Source organism: Aptenodytes forsteri, unplaced genomic scaffold (assembly GCF_000699145.1).
Source record: "Aptenodytes forsteri isolate BGI_AS27 unplaced genomic scaffold, ASM69914v1 Scaffold179, whole genome shotgun sequence".
NCBI lineage: Eukaryota > Metazoa > Chordata > Aves > Sphenisciformes > Spheniscidae > Aptenodytes > Aptenodytes forsteri.
In genome coordinates this window covers 1,751,473-1,775,743 of record NW_008795378.1, presented here as the reverse complement: position 1 = coordinate 1,775,743, position 24,271 = coordinate 1,751,473, and the positions used below count along the sequence as shown (strand labels likewise).

At 36.9% G+C, this 24,271-nt stretch overlaps 1 protein-coding gene across 1 annotated transcript in view; it reads left to right on the top strand.

Annotated features, from left to right (window-relative positions):
* The first annotated feature begins 2,737 nt into the window (after positions 1–2,737).
* PHC3 (polyhomeotic homolog 3) overlaps positions 2,738–24,271 on the top strand; it is a 35,235-nt gene continuing 13,701 nt past the window's right edge. Inside the window, 12 exon segments of the mRNA XM_009280548.2 lie at positions 2,738–2,888; positions 3,636–3,794; positions 5,227–5,304; positions 6,890–7,048; positions 9,381–9,479; positions 12,131–12,371; positions 13,866–14,743; positions 16,223–16,271; positions 16,274–16,369; positions 17,426–17,679; positions 18,535–18,691; positions 22,844–22,958. Of these exon segments, the coding sequence (XP_009278823.1) occupies positions 2,763–2,888; positions 3,636–3,794; positions 5,227–5,304; positions 6,890–7,048; positions 9,381–9,479; positions 12,131–12,371; positions 13,866–14,743; positions 16,223–16,271; positions 16,274–16,369; positions 17,426–17,679; positions 18,535–18,691; positions 22,844–22,958 (2,411 nt within the window). The 5' untranslated portion in view covers positions 2,738–2,762.

Genomic DNA, 24,271 nt, shown 5'->3' with positions numbered 1-24,271 from the left:
TTTTTGTTTGGTTGGGTGGTTTTTTTTAACCAAAAGCACTAAACTCCAAGGTTTGGGCAAGGTTGGCCTATACTGTACTTAGAGTGAAGGGAAAGAGAGAGGGCTTATTTTGGAGCCTTCAGTCATATACGAAAATGTCTGTAGGGATTAGACTTGGAGGAAATTTTCATTTATTTTCTGTGTTTTGTACCCTTGCAGTTGTAAGGAGAGGTCATGAATGGAAAGAATAAGAATAAACCGTATATGTAAAAAAAACCAAAACAAACCAACCCAAACCAAAACCAACCCTATTTTCTAATACCACTTATGGTTGCAGATTGTCAGCAGTGTTCGTTATTACCATGGCATTTACCAAAAGTCAAACTTTCTAAAACATGAGTAGTGACATGCATATCCACTGTGAAGGTAGTTTAACAATAGCAGGTATTTTTTTTTACATTATTTTTACATATTTGCTTTGACCAAAAAATATAAAGAGAACAAAACTTCTGAATATTTACATTATGCACAGTGTAATTTGAAATTACGTGGTGTCTCATACTGTTACTACTTGAATAAATACTGATTTTCAATATAGTTTTCTGTTGTGCTTTGTATTTTGGGGTTACTTAAATGCACAGTGGTTTTCTTAAAGTCGGAGTTCAGTGCAATTTCTAAAACTGCATTACAGGGGTTCTTTGGAGTTTAAGTTGTTCACAGGCAACATCATTGTATGGTCCTAGTCATACATTTAACAAAACTAATTTTACTATAAGTTAGGAGATTTGCCTTTTTGATTTTGTTGAGTACTTAATGAACTATTTCAGAAGATTATTTTCAATTGTATCTGAGGTTTTTTTTTATAACTAGAAGTGGTCTCTGCATATACAGCGTTGTAAAGTAAATGAAAGCGACACTGTAAAGGCAGTCTGATTTTAAGTCTGTAATGGCTTTTATGCTTTCTGTCATAAAATATCCACCTGCTAAATTGTAATGGATTCTTGGTTTCCTTGCTAAAAACAACCACCCTTTATGTATTTCCTCTTCTCCCTTAAACATTGCACTTCTCACTTAGAGAAGAGGTTTCTAAGAAGTGTCATCTGTTGAAACACTTTACTGTTCCTCAGCCGAGAGAGGGCACGCTATTTCCGTGTGTTAGTGCTGTGCTGCGTGGTGTTTGTGTTGCTGTAGGACTGAGGGGTAGCATCTCTTATTGGCTCTAAGTGAGGTGTTAGAGGAGGACTGGAGATGCACCCCAGTGCCAGGCCACGCTGAACAAAAGTTCAGGAGCTCCTTCCTGTTTTCGTTGTACATCCATTGCGGGAACAACTTGGGCAATGACAAAATTATTTTTGAAGATGAGACACTTTCAGCTAAAGGATTAACAGCTCTCATGGGGTGAACTTCTGATGGAATAGCTAGTAGAGTGGGATACATTGCACATCTCACTAATAATACATCTAAAACGTGGCTGAGAATGAAGGAAATTAAACATCCAGTGTTGTTTTCTTAGGCTAATTTATCTGGTTGCAGGAGACAGGAGTTTTTTCAAGGTACTTTTCATTAGCATTATGTGAAATTAATGTAAAGTGGTTTTAGAAGTGATGCTGTTTTTATTGCAATTTAAGTGGTTAACCATGTGTGTTAACTTGTGCTCTAATGTAGGTAGACAAATGGCATCAATAATGCACAACAGATCTGAATTTTTAACAACAAAGCCATAATTTTTTTCTTCAGTTCTAATAGTAGGGATCTCTGCTTTTAAAGCATGCTTTATTGCCATGAATTTTCTTTGATGGCAAAACATATGCAGATATACAATACAATGATAGGTGTGAGGTCCTTAGGTGACCACATATCTATTAAAAGTGTAGCTATTCCAAGTAATCAGGAGCTACGGCATCATGTGCAGTTCTCTACTTGCAAAGTAGTCATGTTTTGAGAGGTGACGGTAGCAGCCTGATAGCATTGCATTCTGCTTTCAGCTGTGTGAGTTGAAACTCCTAATTATGTTCCTGTTTAATGCAGCATCCAATGGGCGGTTTGTTAAGCACTTGGCAATGCTGCTTTTTTCCTAGGACATTGCAGCTCTCTCAATGATTATTTTTCTGACCCCTTCTTTATTGTAAGAAAGAAACACATCTTCTCCCCACCTGTTTTTTTAACATCCTTTTAAAAGCAATAAACAGCAACTATGCAATTTCCTGTTAATCATAATACTAATACTGAAAAAGAAACTAAAGTAAACACACCTTGTATATTGAGATATGCAATTCATTTCAGTTTTAAAGATGACATTTTGGGAGAGAGACTGTACTCTGCAACAGAGGGAAGTCTCATAAGGCTGGGGAGGAATCAGCAGAGATGCTTAAACAGGTAGTTTCTTCCTTGACTGTTGCTGTATTTTGGGAGGTATTGCTGTAAAAAGTAAAAGCGTTTTTCTCTACATCCTTTCCATCTCTTTCCAAATAGAGCATGCCACCAGTGATTTTTGCCAAGAATGTTTTGCTAAATGTACAGAATGGTTAGCCAGCAGTTTCTGTGCTATGCTGTGAAGAAGAGGGATATGGCAGTACTCTTGTGTAGCTTGCTGGAAGTCTTGCGTGTATTCCTAAATTGTTCACCTATTGCTATTCTTGACAGATCTTAGACGATTGTAACTGCATCTCTCAACAAATCCCATCAAATAATAGAAATCCTACAAACTTAGCCATTTGAAAATTGCCCATTTTTCTATCCACTTCTATTTCAATTCTGCCAGGCTGGACGAACACTGCACAGCTATGGAGAATGAACCAAACACAACAACGTGTTCTGCATCTACAACTACTGTCACTACCACCTCCACTTCCCGGACACAGCTGCCACAAATATCTGTCTACAGCGGCTCTGACAGGCATGCTGTCCAGGTACTGGGCTATGAGATACTCTTTCCTGTACTGTACAGTGCTCTCAAGTACAGGCATTGCACAATACTTTACGCAAGATTAATTTACCATTCTTAATTGCTGTCTTCTTTCTCAGTATCTGACTAACTGGTTTTCAGAAGATATTGTTTACCAGAGGGTGTCAGACCACCTAAGAATAGTGCAGGGTACAGGCCTGCCTCCCAAATAAGGGAGGGGGAAATGCTATGCTAGAAAGCTTGTTTTTTTGGCCATTCCCTAAGGGTATGTATTATTAACATAAGCCTTCACAAAATAAAGCTGTTTGTTTGACCAACATTGACTACTGGGATCCAGAGGTATCTTTGTGTGTAACTGCTTTGGATCCAGCCCCCTCTTGCTGTTCTTTAAATTAGGTCTCCTCGAACTCTGTACGGTCCATTTTGTTGGGTGTGATAACTGAGTCTCTCATGCTATCCTGATCTTTCAAAAAGCGAAACATTACATAGGACTTGTCGACAAGAACCTAAGAGGCTTGGATGTTGTGTTAGGAATGATGCTGTATTGTCAGCTGATTGTCAGGCTTTCCTTGAAAACATGAATATATTTATGTTGACTATGTTCTGTGACTTGGTTGAGAACAGTGATGGAGCAAGTTCAGTATTACATAACTGGTGTGAAAAGAATTTATTTGGTTTTATTTCCTTCAGCATCATGTCAGCATGGTGTGTACTTTGTAATTGTAATTAATTACCTACTGATTCATCACAGGTTATTCAGCAGGCCTTGCATCGTCCTCCTAGCTCAGCTGCTCAGTACCTCCAGCAGATGTATGCAGCCCAACAGCAGCATCTAATGCTGCAGACTGCTGCTTTGCAGCAGCAGCACTTAAGCAGTACCCAATTTCAGAGTCTGGCAACTGTACCACAGGTGAGAGCGAAGATTGCTGAAAAAGAATGGTGTACTACTTTATAGAGTAGGACTACAATTCTAGAGCATTGTCAAACATAATAACAGCTTAAGTGCCTGAGCTTAATGCCTCACAGTAATTCACTGTTATATTTTAATGACTTTGTTATTTTAAATTGTATCTTCCTCCAAACTATTTGGAGGATTTTGTCCAGTGTTATAAGTGCTCCAGTAGGCGACCATTCCATGCTTTATTGCATACATTATAATGCATCATGTAAATCATCAAACAGTAATAAAACAAATATTAAAAGTAGACTACTTCAATCTTCATCCCATGATTGTCTCTAAAAGTTGATGGGGAAAGCAATGAATAGCAATGTATCTTAGTGAGATCAAATAAAAATAATGAACATCTGGTATCAGTGTGTTTTGCCACACATCTGGCTGCATTATAAGTAATGGCAAAATTCAGTTTTAACTCTGAGTGTGGAAATGTAGGAAGTAAATGACATTTCATTTTTGAAGCACAGCTTTTAACATTAGTGAACACTGGAGGAGACCCATTTTGAAAACTCAAGCAGTGGGAAGATTTCCTTTGACCTCAGTTGACCTTGGATTGAGATCTTGCAGAGATAGGTGGTTGTCAATGATTTTACACATGGAAATGCTAAAACGGAGTTAAAGACTTCAGGGATATAGCTGTTTGTTGTCAGAACTGGGACTGACTCTTCTATGCTCCTTGCTTTTTCTTCCATACTTTTTTCAGTAGATTGTGGTAATATATTGATTTGTCATTTTTTTGTGACGGATTTGTATGTGCATATACAGTTACCGAGACAGAGCAAAGAAAATCAGATTGAGGAAGGCTAAGAAGTTTTGGTGTGCAGTCTGTTAATACAGAAATCTAAACCACTGTCCCTGTATTCATCTGAAGGGCTGGAATAGCCTACTGTTATAGACACTAGATGTGCATACATAAATTAACATTCTAGAATATGAGGGTGTTCTTTACAGCATTTATAAAGTTTGTTTTATTTTTAGAGGATTCTAATCATAATAAAAATTGTGATGTGAGTTTTAATAATGACACTTTTTAATGATGTCACATTTTAAGTTCTGAGCATCATAGGTAGTGAGCTGATCAGTTAGCTCCATCATTAACAGTTTGATAGACTTTACCTCTGATAGTTTTTGTTCAAGTCTTGATCTGCAAGAATCTGAGTGCCTGAAATCGGGTAGGAATTCAAGGCATTTAGCACCTTGCAGGTAGCATTCCGTAGCGCAGAGTGCACTTTGCTGAAAACTAATTCCACTGAGTAAAGCATTTGTACTGTTAACTCAGAGAAAAGGTAATGGTAGAGAGGGATGTTTCTGATGGTTTATGCAATAATATGAACATCACTTAAACACTTTTTGATTTCAATATTTGACACATATTCTTGCTATTTAGGCAAGCCTGTCAGGTGGGAGGCAATGTACTTCCCCCACTGGGAGTGTCACTCAGCAGTCAAGCATGTCGCAGACCTCGGTACGTAACTGAACAAAGCCCTCCATCCATTCTCAACCCCTCTTGGTTATTATAGAACTACTTGGAAAAACAGAAAAGATTTTAGTATTTAAATTTGTGTGGTTAAAATTGGTATTACAGAAACAGTAAATAGAAGTATGACAACTCTGTAGTAAGTGTTGGCTGCGCTTCCAGCATCCGCCAGTCATCCTGATGCATGCTGCCAGCCGCTATCATTGCTGGCCAGTGTTGGAGGTTTCCCCAGTCCCAGCCCACTCTTGGTGCTCTGAGGGGCAGCTGCTCACTCCGCAAGCACTAGTGACTGTTCAGACCGCTGCAGGAGTCACTCCCTGAGCTTTCATCTCTTACATGATTTCTTAGTGGATTCTTCGTATTAGTTTCTTTATTCAGGGCACTATTGTAGGTTAAAATCATAACTGTGCATCAGTGATTAAAGAGCACCAAATCTAAAGAATCCAAGTCAATGCTCACATATATATATGAAACTGATTAAATGTTTAAAGCATTCATTCTTTTATTGATTATCATCTTTTATCATGCATCTTTTATGCACGTTCAATTACTTTATCCATATTCTAGGCATGTGCTCAGGTTTCAGTTATTAGCAGCTCTGTGTTCAGTTCACGCTGTATTTCTTTAAGAGGCATCTTCAAACATGTAATTTGCACAGTTTCTTATGTACAGTTCTACAGTTGTCTTGAGTAGGACTTTGTTAGTCCTACAGACATCCTGCTTTTATTAATCATGCCCTCAAGCTGTTCATGACTTCAGTGCATAGCTTCAGTGATTTAACTGTATTTTTTTAAGCTCTCATAACATTGCTTTGGCTTACAGTTGTTAGAAGTAAAATCATTCATTCATTAAATTTAGGAGGGAAAGTCTTTCAAGATGTCTGATGTTAAACTAACATAATAATTGGGCTGGGATTTTTCAAGGAAATCTTTTGAGTAATTGATGAAAAAGAGCTGGGCACTTAACTCTGTTAGACTGGTTATTAAAAAAAAAAAGGAAGAAAAACCAAACCAAAAACACAACAGCTTGTGTTTGAGAAGATGCTAAAGAGCAATTGTTCAGGAGCATTTAATATGAAATTCTAGCAAGTTTTAGTTTCTGGTCATTTTTAAATGTGCATATGTAGAATGAGGAATCAAAGTCCATATATGGCAGCACAAGGAAGTGTCCTGATCAGGACGCATAACAGAAGATATCAGTCCAGTCAGATAATATAAACATTTAAAGATGCTTAAATATTAAAATTCAGGTGTTTTTCTTAAAATATTGCAAGCTCACACTACATATTCTGTAAATGTATATTTTTATGAGGTATATTTTTCAGACTTCATAATATTTTTTATACTCGTAACTGCTTATTATTATTTACTGCTAAACGGTTGCTTGCAGTTTAAGAATGAAAATGTACAATCTTGCCAGAATCCAGTTTTGTGATGATTGGCTCAATATATTTTTGATATGTTTACAGTTCAGAGATTTCAACTGCCCCTGCTATTTTTGTTAAAGGTTTTCTGGCTTTAGACCCTAGGATGAATGAATTTCCATGACAGAAGCAATATTTTTGTTTCCTTAGATTAACCTCTCCACCTCTCCTACACCTGCACAGATAATAAGCCGTTCACAGACCTCCAACACCACCAGCAGCAGTATTACCCAACAGACTATGTTGCTGGGGAGCACCTCTCCAACCCTGAGTGCAAGCCAGGCTCAAATGTATCTACGAGCTCAAATGGTAAGTTTTGATTACAGTTCTTAAGCTTGGTTTTGGTCTGTCCCTGTTGTCTCCACACCCCCACCCCCCCGCCCCCCCCCAAGAAAAAACCAAACTACCACCTTAACCGTTTCAGGTTTTATTTTGTTTCTATAAATTATTTATAAATATTTTTCTTTCGCTTCAGATAGCATTGAGAATTTAGTCACTAATTTGTGAATACATATCTTCTGAAACACTGTAGACATCAGAAGTAAAAGAATCGCTGTAGCTTAGTTCTCTGGTGAAGTTTGCTCAAGAGTTTTTAGCCTGGTCGTATTACAATTATTAAATTGATCAAACATGGGAAAAATGGAAAAAGAGCACCTGTCATTTCTGGCTATGTAGAAGTGAATACTGGAGTCTGTCTATATTCAAGGTAGATTGTTTTCCAATGCACTGGTAACATTCAGAGTTCCGACTCAATTAAAATTTACTTCTATTTAACTAAGATTGTTCTTTGCATTATTGTCTCTGGAATTCAAGTTAGATATATAGCTTTCATTCTCTTTGGATTCACGTGAAACTCATTAGATTCTTGCAGTTTCCTGTCAATATGGCATTTCCATTTCCTAATGGGCAACTCGGAAAAATCTGTTTAGTGGTTTTTTTTTTTTTTTTTTTTTTTTTTTTAAGTTAATACTTTCTCTAGCGAGTGTCATATGAATTGAACCTTACAATCTGTGTGGGATTTCACAGAAATTACTGAAGTTGTATATGAATCCTCAGGTACCGATCAGCACTTGGTAAAGGCCAAAGACACTATTATGGCTTGTGTGAGTTGATGACCAGAGCTTTCTAGAGTATTACGTTCAACTATATGAAGCAGGAAGAATCACTGTTATGCTACACTGAGATTCAGAGCTAGAGGTCCATGACTGCAGTGGTATATAAAATTAGATGCAGGCATGAGTTCTTGCAGGAATCGCACCTATGAAGTATGTTTGGGAAAAGTCATCCTTTGTTCTTTTTCTGAGATTTTTCTTAGGCATGCACAGCAATGCTGTTACGCTGTGTTGAGTTTTTTCTTTGGCTATTGTTTTCCTACAATGTTTATTGAAAAAGTAGTATAACTTGAAGATAAGGATTTAAAGATCAAACAACTGTTTATCCATTTGCCAGTGAAAGGATTTCTTGAGTCTCTGGTTTGTAAGAAAAGCTAGATGCTGAATGCACTTAGTACTATTTAACAGAACAGGAATTATGAATTCATTTCATGTCACTGCCTTTCAATATGCTTTAACAACTTAGTAGCTGAAGCAATATGAGGATGACATTGCTGGTTTTTGTAGCGGCAATCTCTCTCAATGATTATTGATACAGTTTTTCTATTCATTTACACTAAATTTTCATCCAGACTCTCAATGTCAAAACCCATGCTTATTTGAATAACTGCTTTATGCCCCAGTTTCAAGAGAGAAATTTACCCTATTAGTTTCTGTTTAGAGTGGTATTGCAAGATCATTTTGCTAGCCTCAGTAGTTCGAATATCATACCTGTCCTTCAGTGTTTCCAGCTAACATACTAAAAGTCACGTATTTTTCTTCATCACCAAGACCTTTCATTTTCTGTAAAAAGGTCAGCTCTTATCTCTAGCTAGCTCATAACAGCTTCATCACCAGCTCAGTTCAATTCCAGATAAAAACCTTCATGTTTTCTTCTTAGCTGCTCTTCGCAGTTGAGCTCTCTTTAAAAATATGGAAGACTAACTAATGGTCTCTCTTCAAAGCCTTCCATAAAGCTTGTCTTTGCTATATTGCCTATAAAGAAATTAGTGATCGTTAGGTTTGCTGGTATTGTGAAGTTAGTAATTTCAGGTTGGTTGTATGATACCTGTTCTTGCTATGAAACTTAATTAACATAGTTAAAGTTCATGTAAAAACTCTGCTTGTTAAATAACATGTTGACAGATTGGAAGATCTAAGTTCTCTTTCTTTAATATAGTAGATATTGGGCTGCTCTCTTGACATTTTTTGCCTTTGTTTCACTCATTTGTAATATTGGAGAGAAAGTCCTCTTTAAAATGTTTGTATGAAAGATGATAGGAGTGTGTATATATATGAAAAATTTTTCTTAATATGTAGAACAAATATTTTACATTATTATATTTATTTTACATTATCTTTTAGTTTTATTTACTTACACTATCATGATAAATTGTTCTTTGAGTAAGTTCATCTAAAAGTAAAAAAGTAAATCTTAGAAGCTGTACATCACTACATGTAGGTTATGTATCTCTCTTTAAAATATTGCATTTCTTTCACATATTTTCAAAGTTTCAGTCTGTTACCAGATATTTTTTCTTGCTTAACAGCTTATTTTTACTCCTGCAACCACTGTGGCTGCTGTCCAGTCTGACATTCCCGTTGTCTCATCATCTTCCTCATCTTCCTGTCAGTCTGCAGCTACTCAGGTGAGCTTGCGCAAATCTATTAAAGGTATGTCCAGTAGAGTGGGCCAAAACTGAAAAGTAAGGAAACATTGTGCTTAAATTTTCTTGCTTATAAAAACTACTGATGGGTACTGGTTATGTACAACTTCAGTGTCTTCTGTTTGCCATCATCACACATTTAGAGGTGATCATGTTATATGTAAAATTTGGATCCTGGATATGATATTTTAGGTCTTTGTAATTAGCTCTCATCTTTATTACCTTGAATAGCTTCATGTTATCAGCTGAACTTGTATCACCTTTTCACTGCTCAACATATTTGTATAACATCTGGAAAAAATATACGGCATAGCACAGATCGCTACAGAACATATTAGTCACAGTCTTCCGCTGTGAAAAGTGAACATTTATCTACCAAATTTATTCTCTCATGAGAGATCTTCTCTTCTATCGTAGTAGTTTCTTTAAAAGTCTTTGATAAACGGACCTTGTTTAGGAACCTTTTAGAAATCCAAGTAAATTATACCAGTTGAATGTTCTCTGACCTTATGTTTGTTTACCCCTTCAGAAGATTCTAATAGATTTGAAGACCTTAAAGATGTGTCACTGTTCTGAGATAATGGTAAATTATTGAAGCTTGCCTTCCCTTTGCTTTTCAGTAGGTATGTGAGGTGGGCAGAGCTTGCTGGAATCCAGCTGTGTGTTTATGAAGGATGTTGTTCAGCAAGCTCACAATGTTAAGTTCATCAGTTGAGCCTTCGTTGAAAAGACAGACTGCTCTTTCAGTCTTGGAGTTATCATGCCTCATAAGCCTTTATCACAGCTGCCTCTCTTTCCTCCAGATTCTGCAGATCAGGTTTGAAAGTGCAGAGAGGTTACTGGATGGGCTAGCAGCTCTTTTTGCATTTGTATCTTTGTCTTTTGCGTTCAAGGTAGAGATGTCAATAAAGCATATCACTTTATAGTCTTGGTCCTTCTGTACTGCAGGGTTTTAGAGGTCCACTTTGCACAAGTCTGCCCAGCTGTGCAACTTCCTGAGACATCATTGCAGAGGGACAATAGAATCTCACCCCAGACCATAGAGCATTATTCAGTCAGATGAGCTGCTGTGGTGACCCTGCCAAACTTGAGCCGTTCCTCTCCCCTCTCAATGTTCAGTACTGCCCTATTGCCAGATGTTGTTAACCTTGGTTGTCTGGTAGTTTCTATAGCAGCAATGACATTGCAAAGATCCAGTTTCATCCATAGTCAGTGAGGCAATGGAAAAGCTTTAACACTGGTACACTTTATTTTTCTTACCTTGTGATAAATATGTCCTTAGGTTTCAGTCAGCTGGGTTTAGAGAAATGTCTTTGTTTACCGTGTAAGCAAACCTGAGCAAGCAGGCAATGCCAGTTAGTAAGAAAAAAATGCATTTGGTTATATACGTAGGTGTGTATGTTACACTTAGCCAAGATGTTTGTGAAGGTACAGTATAGTGATCTCACAATATTGTCTTCCATGTAGAAATATCAGAGAAACTCAGAAATGCATCAATGATTAGCAGTGTCTCAGTGGCTCACCTAACATGGCCCATTAGGTAAACTGACACTTCTCTCCTACTTACTCTTCTTCCCTTCTGCTTTCATACTTTTTTCTTTTCATATGTGTCCCCCTCATGTATGACCTGGACATCTCAGATTAGTTCTCTTATTTGTTAAGGTGTGCTGAAGGTTGATTTGTACTCACAGAGATAGGATTGCAGTAAACGCCTCATGAATGCCAATAAGGAAACAAATACTGTTGTCTTCAGAACAGGATTCAGATGCATCCTGTGGTAACACACTGAACACTGAGAAATAAAATGTCAACTAGCTGTTCATTACACAAGTACTAACTGTTGAATGAGGAAGGGATTATGTAATCAAAATAGCAGATGGTGATAATAATTAGTCCTCTTTTTCATGTAAAGTATGACGTAAATTAGTGCTACGAGGGTAGTCTTTATCCTTGAAAATAAAATTCTAGCTCAGCATGTAGGATTGGAAAGCTGGGATCATTCTGCCCGGAATCTTGCTGTGGTATAACAGACATTAGTGAAAGTAATCACTGACTGATTTACATTTCAGAAGGGAAACCTTTTGTTTCATGTGTTACTGGAGGTGTCATGATGAAAAGGTACATTAATATAGCCGTAGAAATAAAGGGCATGTGTTTGTTAAGACATGGATAACGTACAGCAGATTCTGGTCCCATTGACTACCCAAGGCTCTGGTTTATGTTAGTCTCTGCAAACATACTTACAGACCACTGCACTTCTGCAGCGTCTGTATAAAAATAAAATTGCATTTGCTTAAGATGCTTTGTGTCGTTCACTTTGAAGGCACAATAAAAGAGAAAAAATGCAAGTTTTAATTCAAATTAATGTAATGAACAATTTCCATTTCTTTTAAACGTTCAATAAGAGAAAACTTTCCTGTATTTTCTTTATCACTGAAGTAATTCAAGATCACTATTCTTCTCTAAATTTTGTGGCTTAAAAGATACTTTGATATGCAGATTTTTAACTTCTCAGGTATTTTGATCACATAGGATGAGAAGCATTACATAACTTTTTTTTTTTGCTATTTTTGCCTGGTGTTTGTCATAGATGTTTATGGTTTGGGTTTTTTCCCATTTTGCTCATTTCCCAGGTTCAGAACTTGACATTGCGCAGTCAGAAGTTGGGTGTATTGTCAAGTTCACAGAATGGCCCACCAAAGAGCAGCAGTCAAACTCAGTCATTGTCTCTGTGCCCTAATAAACCTGTAACCAGTTCCAAGGGCAGCCAACCAGATCCATCAGAAAGCAATAGAAAAGGCGAAAGCCCAACTCCAGAGTGTCGGAGTACACCAGTCACACGGACATCAAGCATACATCACTTAATAACACCAGGTAGGATGAAAATGGAGCTATAAGAAAGTTATTTTAATTGAAGTTAATCGGTATGTTATGGTTCTGTCAGAGTCCAATGCTCTTTGACTGTGTTCTTTTAGATATTTCACATGAAGAGAGTTTAATGTTTGATAGTAAATTTACTTATTTGTTGATATTGGATGTTACACAGGATTTTGATTTAGCAGAGTGATAACAGCAATGTTCTTAAGTCACAATACAAGCACAATATAGCAATTGCAATATGCAGTTGAATCACAGTTCAAACATGATTCTCATTACTGGTCTCTCTGTATGCTCATTGTCAGGACGTCGTCCCCAATCTCTGGGAAGCAGTACGTGGGCTGAAACCATCTCAAGCCTCTTGCTCTCATCAAAATCTATTTTGTTGGTTCTTTTTTTTCTCTGTCTTCTCTGTGTCATCAGAATGTTATGTCAAGTACTTTTATAAATCCATAGGTAATAGTGCCCCAGAATCTTGGTATATTGTATTAAGAGAGAAATCAAAATAAGCATGCAGTTGGCTAGATAGCATTTACATTGCATGCAATGTATTTGCATTTTAGCTTCCTTATTTTGAAAGAACAAGGATAGTCTAGACAATTGGTCTGAATTCTGTGGAATTTAGCTTGGCTTAATGGCAGCTTTTGGAGATGGACTAAGACTGCAAGGCAGACATTCTTGAAGTGTTGAGCCCTGATGCTCTTAGAACTCACTTCTGTAAGGAAAAAAATCCATCTTCACTAGCAGAATAAATAATAAAAAAGGCAACATAAGTGAGTAGTTTCTCAAGTGGAAAAGTCAAAGCAAGCGGTTTGCATGTGGAGGAAAATGTGTGCATGTGCTGTAAGGAGTTACTAGTGAGTCACTGGTTCACTTAAAGGTGATGTGATATCTCTGGAAGCTGCACTATTTTTAGATTCATACCTTTCAGTTTGTGTGTTCAAGTTCAGGCAAATACTTTGAAAGGTTTTAATTCATACTGAACTCTTGGAATTTTGTTTAGTCTCTTAAAATTTTATTACCTAAACTATAACTTAGCAGTTATCAACAAATCCTGGTGATTGTGACATGCTTATCTCTTCCATTCCAGTCTGTTTCAAAGCAAAGGTTAAATCCATTTAAAATTGCATTAAATTCTTAAATAAGCGAAGGCTGGATCAGCAATAATCTTAGAACTAGCACCAAAAAGATAAGTTTAGATTCTTTCATATAGAAAGTACCTATATGTGTGTATATATGTAAAAAGCATGGCTATGTTCCTTTATTCATTGCTGCATTTTGCTTTGGAAATTGATATATTCCCCTAATAAATTGTTCTTGTGTAGTATATGCTGTCAAAGAAGATATTTCTAAACATAGATCCGAAGGGTTCAAAAAGTTGTGCTGGTCTTACTTTAAAGTAAAAACTTCCTTTCTTTTAATATTTTTATAATGTTCTCTGGACTTAAAGAAATAAATACTAATTGTCACTTTTTTTCCCCCCCCTCACAGCTTCATATTCTCCATTGCAACCTCATTCTCTAGTAAAACATCAGCCCATCCCACTTCATTCACCACCTCCAAAGATTTCCCATCATCAGCTGATACTGCAACAGCAGCAGCAAGTCCAGCCAATTGCACTTCAGACTCCTTCGGGTCAGGAACCCCCTCCATCACAGCACTGTCTACCACTCCCAAGCCATGGTCTTCCTCCAGGTCCCAGCAGTGTCCAGTCTCATTGCTCACCTATTCACATCCATCCTCCACCTCTGACACTATCTCCTACGCCATCTCAGTCAGCTCAGCAGTCTGTAGTGGTATCCCCTCCACCTTCTCACTCCCCTAGTCAATCACCCACAATAATTATTCACCCTCAAGCACTTATTCAGTCACAGGCAAACTCCCTTGTGCCAACAGCTCTTCAGCCAGAGCAGACTGCTCCTCAGCAAACTACTACCAATCCAGTTCGACCAATTGCACAGCCACTTAATCTTCCATCGCATCTTCCACTTCCGTCTTCCCCCACTGTACATATAGGGTCAGTAGATCAGCCCAGCTTAGTTTCCCCAGGCCAACAGATAGTGTCCTCGACACCACACCAGCAATATTCAGCCTTGCAGTCCACACCTATCCCTCTTGCAGCTCCTCCTCAGCTGTCAACATCTTCAACCCAGATTCAACAACTGCCGTTGCAGTCTGTGCAGTCTTTACAAGTGCAGCCGGAAATTCTGTCCCAGGGCCAGGTTTTGGTTCAAAACACTTTGGTTTCTGAGGAAGAACTTCCTGCTGCAGAAGCTTTGGTCCAGCTGCCATTTCAAACTCTTCCACCCCCACAGACTGTTGCAGTAAATCTTCAGGTGCAGCCATCGGTACCAATTGAAACTCCAGTGGTAAGTGGTAATATTGCAGTCCTTTATTCTTTATCCTTGGCTTCTCTAAAGAGCTGTAAATCTGGCCCGTTGACTTCAGAGGGAGCTAAACCAGGTGCTAAACAGAGTGCCAGAAGAAACCTGTTGATTACAGAAATGAGTTTTAAGAAAACACTAGACATTTTCCTCTGATTTTTTTTTTTGGCTTTTTGTAATGGATCATCAGTTAAGACTATCAACCAAGAATCATGGAAGTGCAACTTCTTGACCTAAAATCTTACCTCTTAATGAAATTGCAGCATATCTAAAGTTAAAAAAGCAAGTAAATATATGTAAACACTTATGTCAAAATGAATTTTGATAAATATACCATACGGACTGTAAGCTTTTACCTCTTTATGTTAATACAAATAAAATATAGGCAATCGAAATTTTGAGTAGGAGAATCATCTCTATACTAGGTGCGAAGGTGTATAGCAGATTATTAAGATAATAGAGTTCTGGATAACTAATTTTGTACTAACATTGAAAAGATCCTCTTCATAAAAGAATAAGGGAATTTTTGATTCTTTCTTGATGTTCCCTATCACTGCCATTTAATTTAATTCAATGTTAGTCTCAGACGTCTGCAGTTTGTAACTGAAGGTTTAAGATTCACTCACACTGAACTAAAATTGTGTACAGTGAAATCAGTGAAATAAAATGATATGTAAATAATGCTGACATTTAGGATGGCATTGCTAGGCTCTAGTGGTAACATGCTAAGGAGATTAATGTGAGCAAAAGAATCAACAGCTTTTGTAGGCTTTTTTCAGGCTACCAATGGGTTAAGGAAGGTGTGCTGTTTATTTTTAATTTATATTAAGAGGGTAATGATAATCTCCACTCTCTGATATTTCATGTAGAAATTTGGCAAAAGAGTAGAAGCCAGGTTTGCTTCTGACAAGGTGGTGTTTTACATCCTAATCTGCTAAACTGGCTGTTAGTAATTCATGTAAATTTACTTTAATAGTTTTGAGGAAAATACCTTATAATCTCTTATAAGCACTCATGCTTGATAGTTTTGGTGTACTCTTCTGAAATACTCAGTTTGATTACACTGCTGTACAAGATAGAGAACAATTTGCAGACTTGTCATTATGTTACAAGGCTTGTATTTTGCAGAAGTGTTTAAATAGCTACAAATGTGTGTGTAAATAACAATACAGTAAACTACAAAGATAAGACATTGGAGAAAGTCAAGTTCACTGGTCTGTTTGATAGGAGAACTGTGCCTCTTTATATTTTGCTATTTGTAACAAAATACTTTAATTTTGCTCTCATAGACATTGTGATGTCCCCAGAGTTCATTGTTTTCTATGCAGTTTGGAAACTAGTATTTTATTAGGAGATTAGCATATTTTAACTAGTAATTTATTTTTAAAACTGTATTTATGCAACTCTTTCAAGGTATTAAGATAGAATGGAAATCTCTCTAAAGCAATAGTTTGTTGGATGCAGATTTACCAAGTGGAGAATGTATGTGAAGAAGAGATGCCCGAGGAATCAGACTGTCCATATGGCTACCCCCTCCGCCCCCCTCTTTTTCTCCACCAGCCATAACCTTGGGGAATGGAGAGGCACTTAATTCAGAAGATCCTTTGTCAGGTGAGAACAAATGTCAAACTAAGGCAGCTGTTCTGCTTAGAAGCTTCTACTAGTTATTGATGTTTTAAAATAAAAATCTATGATTGTGATCTTTTTTATAATCTAGTGGTATCATTTTTTAAGTAAAAGAAACTATGAAATATATTAGAAATCTATGTGCTAGAACAAATTATTCAGTCCCAAAGGTGTCTTATATATGTATTTGGATAACATGTAGCATGGAAAAAGCTTATTTGAGCTCTTTAGCATATACTTTTATACTAAAATCTTAACAGGAGTGTCAATCTTCAGTTAATCTTTAAGTTATAGCTGTGTGATATGGGCAAGATACACTGACTGATCTGGTGTGAAGATTGATTTTGCAGAATTAGAGTCAGCAATCAGAAGTTGCTGTTGGAATGGTTGACTGCATTGTATGATTCTTTTTGACACCTTTTTTTATATGCCACAGTAAGGAGCTCTTCTAATGCAAAAGCTACCAATGAAAATTTTTCTTCAGTGAATTGTAAGGTATACATGCCTGTATCAATTGTGGTCCTGCAAACTAATGTAACTTCCCCGATGTGCTAAATATACAAATATATACTCTCTCTATATAGTATAGTGTGTATACATATAACCGGGTGCTTAGTGGTGCTTAGTGGCTTGATGTTGTATATACTTGTGACCCTGCAGGTTACTGAGGCTCAAAGCATCCCTGAAAATAAATTCTCTCCCTCAGCTGCTCAGTCTTGAGAATCCAATGTTTGAAAATACTGCTTTCTGCTTTTGACTTACGGATTTGTGATTTGTATAGGTAATTAATGGCCAACGATGTTTATAGTTAGTAGGTCTGAGTAAAGGAAAATGTTTACATGAGAACTGTTAGTTTGTGGAATAGTCTGTCAAGGAAAACCGTCTTGTTTTGAAGGTAAAATCTATAAACCATAGGGAAAAGCCTGTGTTACAGGATAACGGGTGCAGAGATGGGTGTGTTTATCATCTCTTATTTGTAGAATTCTGAGCCAACGGTTGGCTGTAAGTGATAAAAACATAATACTTTTTTTTTTTTTTCAGAACATGGGGGACTACCTTCAGTGACATCATCAGTCAGTGCCTCAGTAATTAAATCTCCATCTGATCCTTCACATGCCTCTATTCCACCACCACCTCTTTTGCTTCCAGCAGCAACAACAAGGAGCAACAGCACATCAATGCCCAATAGCATTCCTAGCCTAGAAAATAAACCTCCACAGGCAATTGTTAAACCACAGATCCTGACCCATGTTATTGAAGGCTTTGTGATTCAGGAGGGATTAGAGCCGTTCCCTGTAAGCCTAAAAGTTGCTATGAATTTTTTACTACTAATTTTTGAAAAAAAAACCCTATTTTTAAGGATGATGTTATTTGTGGTTAGTAGCTATTTAGATCTTGAATCATTTTTCAAATGTTGGTTTTGACTTTTTTTCCACTGATTGGTAGCCTGTTTCTTACAACATTCAGCATACTTGTATACTGTTTGTATTGTGTTACGTATATAATTGGAATTCATGCTACTGTTTGGCTTGCCAGTATCACTGGATGACAAGGTACTAAATGAAAACAGACACAGTTGAGTAGATAGGCTATATCTGGAGATAACTACAGAGAGTCATTTTAGGCTACCATTTGCAATAACTTTGTTTTACATTTGTCTGTCTCCTAGATACCTCAATTTAAGTGATACCTTAATTTAAACCTCTGAGACGAGTCCGTGTCAAAATTCTAAAATGTTAAAATTTTGTTGTTTAAAGCACTGGCAAGCCCCTTACTGAGCTTGGTGTGATTAGTACTGTGTCTGGTAAGAATTGCTGTTGAAAATTTTAGATCCACAAATGGACAGTTTAAAACCTATGAGCCTGCCTTATTAACTAATTTAATTTTTCTCTCATTTTCCCATTCCTTCATTTCTCTAGATAGAATGTGTTTCTTCCTTTGTTAAATGTAATTGCAAACTCTGCAGAGCAGGAGCGGATCTTTGTATTTGTTTGAGAAATGGTATTTAGAGCTTTGGTACTATATAATAATGATTCATTGATACGGAATAGAAACTGTGATTCTAGTCTCCGTTACAACTGCTAAGTCGCAAATATTTTCAATTACTCATTTTTCAGTTAATCACTGTTGCTTTGCTTTTATTGCAATAGGTAAATCGTTCATCTTTGCTGGTAGAACAGCCTGCAGAAAAAAGATTGCTAGTGGAGGGTCAAATCATGAGTGTGGTGTGTGTTGAATCAGACTTGCAGAATACAAAACATGCAGACAACTCGTCGGACACAGAGATAGAGGATATGATTGCAGAAGGTTTGTAGTTTTTGTTTAAATATCCATTTTTTGTCCCTTCAGTTCTGTATGTATTACAGAATCCCATCCTGTCTGTACTTCTGGAATCTTTCTCCAGTCTTTACACTATCTCTAATAAAAGCATTTGAAAATAGTTTCTTACTAGCTACACATCATAACAGCAGTTGCTGTAGATAGACACAAATGTCAAGAAACTATGCACTTGTCCTGCTTAGAATACAGTGGTCTCCGGCACAACTCATGAGCTAAACTGAGTTCCCCGTGCAGTATCTGACATAATCATCACCATGGATTTTTTAGAACTCAGCAATCAACTATTTGGGATGTGTTACACCACTATTACTGTTCAAGCCCAAATGTAGGTAGCCTCATGAGTGTTATGAAATGGAAATTAAACCACGGCCTGGCCCAGAAAAGCCAAGTTATTCTTTAACTCACATTTTTGTATAATTTCATCCAGGATTTGAAAGTCCAGAATTTTTCAGCCACCTCTGGATTTTCTCTTCCACAGCTTGAGCAATTGCACAGGAGCTGTTTCTGGTGATCTGTTTAAATTTGCCGTAATGCAATTCTTAGTTTCATTATCTTAAAATAGTTCTTTTCCCTCTTTCATATCAAAACTGCAGTGAGCAGGGTAAGAAGGGACAAATGCAGTGTCTGCTACTGCCACAGGTCTGCATTGGGGAAGTGGCTGGAAAAAGTCAGGACAGCATGTCCTGAGCAGTAGCAAGTGTCACCATAGCTGTGCTTCAGCTGCTTCCCACTCCAGGCATTATAAATTGTCACTTAATTAAAACAGTCCATTCCCCTGATCTTTTCTCACAGGAACTTTCAAGATAGCAACACCAATGGCAGTTCGTTAGTTACTGTGGTTTCTGCCTTGGTGAATGGTACTGAAGTGCAATAGGGAAGTTGCCTGCATCCATTGTGTATCTCAGCAAACAAATTAGCTCAAAATTCAGTCTTTTAGATTGTTAGATTCTGGTACATTATTTTTTACCACAATGATTTATATCTGTTACTGCTTATAAATGTATTGCGTCAGACCCAAGTCAAGGACTGCAGACAAGGTAAAAAGCTTGCTTTAGAAAGCATTCTGAATTCAAGAAGAGTATTTGTTGCTAGTGAAGTCAAGTAAACATGGTTGGAATTTTTGCTTGAGGCTGATTTACCTTACCGCTCAGGCATTATGTATCTCAGCTTAAAATTAAGAGTATATTTTTACTTGTAGCACTGATTTTTAGTAGGAGCTGGTTTAGCTTGGAAGCATATCACTGAAAGGAAGTATTGATGGGTTGCAGTCCTCCTATATGTGGATATAACATCTGTGTAAAGAAGCCAGAAACTGGAAACAGTGCCTGAAAAAGAAATATAAACCAGGATTTACTAAATTATGGCTGATTATATGATTGCATTTCCGAGTATATCTCAGTATAGTCCAGAGCCCTTCTTAATTTTTACAGTAACAGCCTAGTTTAGGCAGTGGCAGATATTTGAAGTGCTTTGCTTTGTAACTGTAACTTTCTTTTGATCATGTTGTAATTGTCTACATAGAAAAATGAAGAAACAATTTTTAGAGTCCATTTTTTAAATATATTACACAATACTCTAAAATAACTTGAGGCCCGCACCTTATTCTTCACAAACCTTCACATAGGCGTGGCAGACTAAATTTTAGAAGGCAAGCATCTGGCATATTAATAGTGAAGGGTTGCAGTGTGACTGGAAGTTTTCTAAACCTTTGTTTCATTTAATTTAAAATTGCTGTTATTTTTTGGTATTGTCTCCCAGTGAGGGCTTCCATTTAACCAGTTCTTTGAGAGGGAAGTCCAGTGACATGAAAGCATCAAGCACAAGAGGCTTTAAAAAAAGAGTCATCTGGTAAATTGTATGACTTGTTTGACATTTTTTGGTTATTTTACAGCTCAATGGAGTTACACTACTTTTCTACACATAAAATGAGACTTGTAAATCTCTTGGCTCATGACTGTGCTTAGTAAATTGCTACTAAATAAATATTGCCTTCTTGATCAAGAGTACAGCTTTTTTCTTCTAATACCTTGTTTCACCCAATATATTTCAAACAAAAGAAAGTTTTTGCTGTCTGGTGTATCTTCTAGAATATTTGAAGCTCTGTTTACAATAGTTATTTTGTCCTTAATTTGTTACAGTAGATCTTAATTCAGTTTTCTTTTCAATAGTATTCCCTAAGAACTTTTCAGTATTAACACTATGTTGTTTCTCAGATGTCAAACAGCTTGTCTGTTGTTTTATGGAATTATTCAAACATTCATGTTTTTGTTTTTAGTTATTGTTCCTGACAGCTGGTGTTAGGTTTATGTACACAATTTGCAACTACTGATTAGATGAGCTAGTAGGAAACATACAGCATTGAGACATATCCACATATGCAGAAGTTGAGCAAAAGAGATTTTCCGATACTAAACCAGGGTATGATTGCATGTATGGTAGAAACACTTAATATGCAAAAGAAAAGGCTCTTAGCATCAATTTTCTCTTCACTTTGTTGTCACCTTTTTCCACATAGCATGACCTGGATTGGGAGTGAGGGTTTTTTGCTTTTTAGAGAGTGAGTGATTTATTTGAAGGATGCATCTCTGGTATTTAACTTAAGTTGCAAGGCTGGTCAAATTTGGTATGTTTCCAATTTCCAGTTTTTACTTCCTGTGTGATCAACTTAGTAAGTTGGAGACTTGCAACATGGTAATTTTCAGTCTGACACTGCCGGAGGATTTGTTGACTTCAGTTATGTCTTTGAGTCCTGATACGTCAGATACGTTATTCAAATACCCTTTTAAGTATTTTCAGCTCTTTGCTGCACCTAGTGTTTTTTTGTTACCTTGTCAGTATGATAGTTAGCGTTAGCAAGCAGTTTAGTGAGTTAACATCGCTATAACAGACTCTTACAAATTCATAGTTAAAATCTTTCAATTAAACTTCGATACCTGCATTTGCATTAGCTGGCATCAGAGCTTAACAGAGTTTAGAACAAAAAGCTAGTTTGCAATTTTTGCAACTGATTATGTAAAATTATAAGTACGAAAGCGGTAGGTGAATAGCAAGAGGCAAAGTATATGAAACAGTGACTCAAGTGTATTAGAAATGTGGGAGAAATGTGTGTTTGTTTAGACCACTGAATTTTTGAACAATGTATTTTGTCCATGATTGCAGCCATGTGGCATGCAGTTCCGAACCTGAATGAGCACAAAATGTTACATTTCGGTTTGTGCCAGTTTCACTCCTTCAGTCCTTATCATGCATTTCACAGATGGTGCTTGGGGATGAGGGTTGGGTTTTTTCCATGCCAGAAGTCAAGTTGGTTTTCAGATATGGTGGCATTATTCTAAACTATGTACAAACCATGCTATATACATGAAATACACTTCCAGCAGAAGAGAGCATAGACATTCAGCATGTGATGTGTATGCTGCCTTGTTGCCTTGTACTGCCTTCTTTTGGGCTTTTCTACTTTTTCTTTCACTGATGCTTCTCTCAGCTGGTGTTTGAGTTCTTCACAAGGAGCAGGAAAAGTGCCTCCTCATCTCACCAATAACACAAAAATATTCTATAACAGTAGACTGTAAATCAGTAGATGCTATAATCCTTTTTTCTCTTATATGCAGCTTATCTTTTTCGTAGATAAGATTCAGTGTTTTACTTGCTTTCACAAGTCCCTTTGGTTGTAGCACTTGCTTATTCAAAGGAAGCATTTTAGAAGGCTAAATGACATTATGTCATTACAGGAGAGCTTGAATTTAGACCGTGGAATGGCTGGTTCTCTTAATGAACTCTTTATAAGCAATTCATGAGGACTGTAACACTTCTTTTTAATTGTTTGCTATGTTTGAGGGCATACTTGCTCATGGATGGCTTGAAATTTAACAAAAAAAGCTGATTATGTTCATGGAATAACTTAATTGAAGGTTCATTAAGGTTCAGTTTGCTCAAGATCTTTTCTATAGAGTGTGAAATCTATGACTTGCTTAGGTTTGCGTAATTTTCTGTTAATCAAAGTATTTAGTGAAATGTGTTAGGTATTTGAAAATCTTCTACCTGCCTGCTTGAGATGGGAAATTTGAACATAATTTTGTCATTGAAACTGACTTCTTTATGCCTTGCTTCTTTCTTTAGAGGGACTGGATGAAATTGAAAATGATCTTCTGAAGTGTGAATTTTGTGGAAAAATGGGATATGCTAATAAGTTTCTACGGTCAAAAAGATTCTGCTCCACATCCTGTGCCAAAAGGTACTGTGTCTAGTTATTGCTTATCATTATCTGGTTAATGGTAGCATCCAATGACTTCTTTATGCCTTGCTTCTTTCTTTAGAGGGACTGGATGAAATTGAAAATGATCTTCTGAAGTGTGAATTTTGTGGAAAAATGGGATATGCTAATAAGTTTCTACGGTCAAAAAGATTCTGCTCCACATCCTGTGCCAAAAGGTACTGTGTCTAGTTATTGCTTATCATTATCTGGTTAATGGAATAGCATCCAAATAGTATCCGATGTTGAAAAATAAAGAAACAGTAAAACATGACTGCCTTCTACACGAATTTGCAGAGTATATGTGTACAAAGGACTATGGTAGATTATAATATATTTCAAGAAGATAGACAAAGGGAATTACAGTAAAATTGTGGACCTCTTTCCAGAGGGTGCTGTGAATGCTGTTGGGCTTATAGGAAGGCAACAGGTATCATGGAAGAGAAATCCATTAGGGGTTACTAAGTGTTTGGAAATTGGTGCAGAGGTTCATGGGCCACAAATCATTACATATTTCTCATATTCGTATTATCTTCCCCTTGATGTTGGGGGATGTCAGAGAAAGAATGCTGGGCTAGGTGGGCTTTCTTACAGTTTTGTGTGATGCTAGGGAAAAAAACTACTGAATTTATCTTGGCGTAATTGAAATGCTGCATAGACAAAAAACTTTCTTAAATACTTTTAGTAACAGTGTAAAATTTATTTATTTGCATAGAGTAAAATAGAAATATTCATAAACATAAATAATTTAGTGTTTTCTAAAGCTTCTCCTTTCTTGAAAATAATAAGTGATGCCATTTGCTTCTACATGGTCAGCAGAGGAAAATGGCTATTTTCTGTTTCTCTTTGGGTTTAGTATGCTGCTTTTATTTTGTTTTGGTTAAGAGAGGAAGAATTCATAGTCAACGTCTGAATGTAAAATCTTCCATCATTACAGCTGGAAAAATTATATTTAAACCCAGATGTTGTAGAAATCGGGAATAGTTTCCCATTTCTAATCACCACTTAGTTCTTTTTTTGCATCAGCGTGCCTTGAGACCACCTTTCTCGTATGTCTGCTGCTTTTTTAATCCCCAGTGTGAGACATTTCCATTTTAAGTAGTGGGAATGTATATGTTTGATTTGGTACTTGTTGGGACACTACCAGCAAAATAATCTTAAGAAGGGATTTGGCCCTTTTGCCTCCATCCGCCTTTGACTGGGTATCAGCTAGGTAGAGAAAATGGAAGTAAAAGATGTAACGTGACTTCAGGCTTTTAGTGGACATTTTAGAGAAGCAGGATTGGACTATGTGA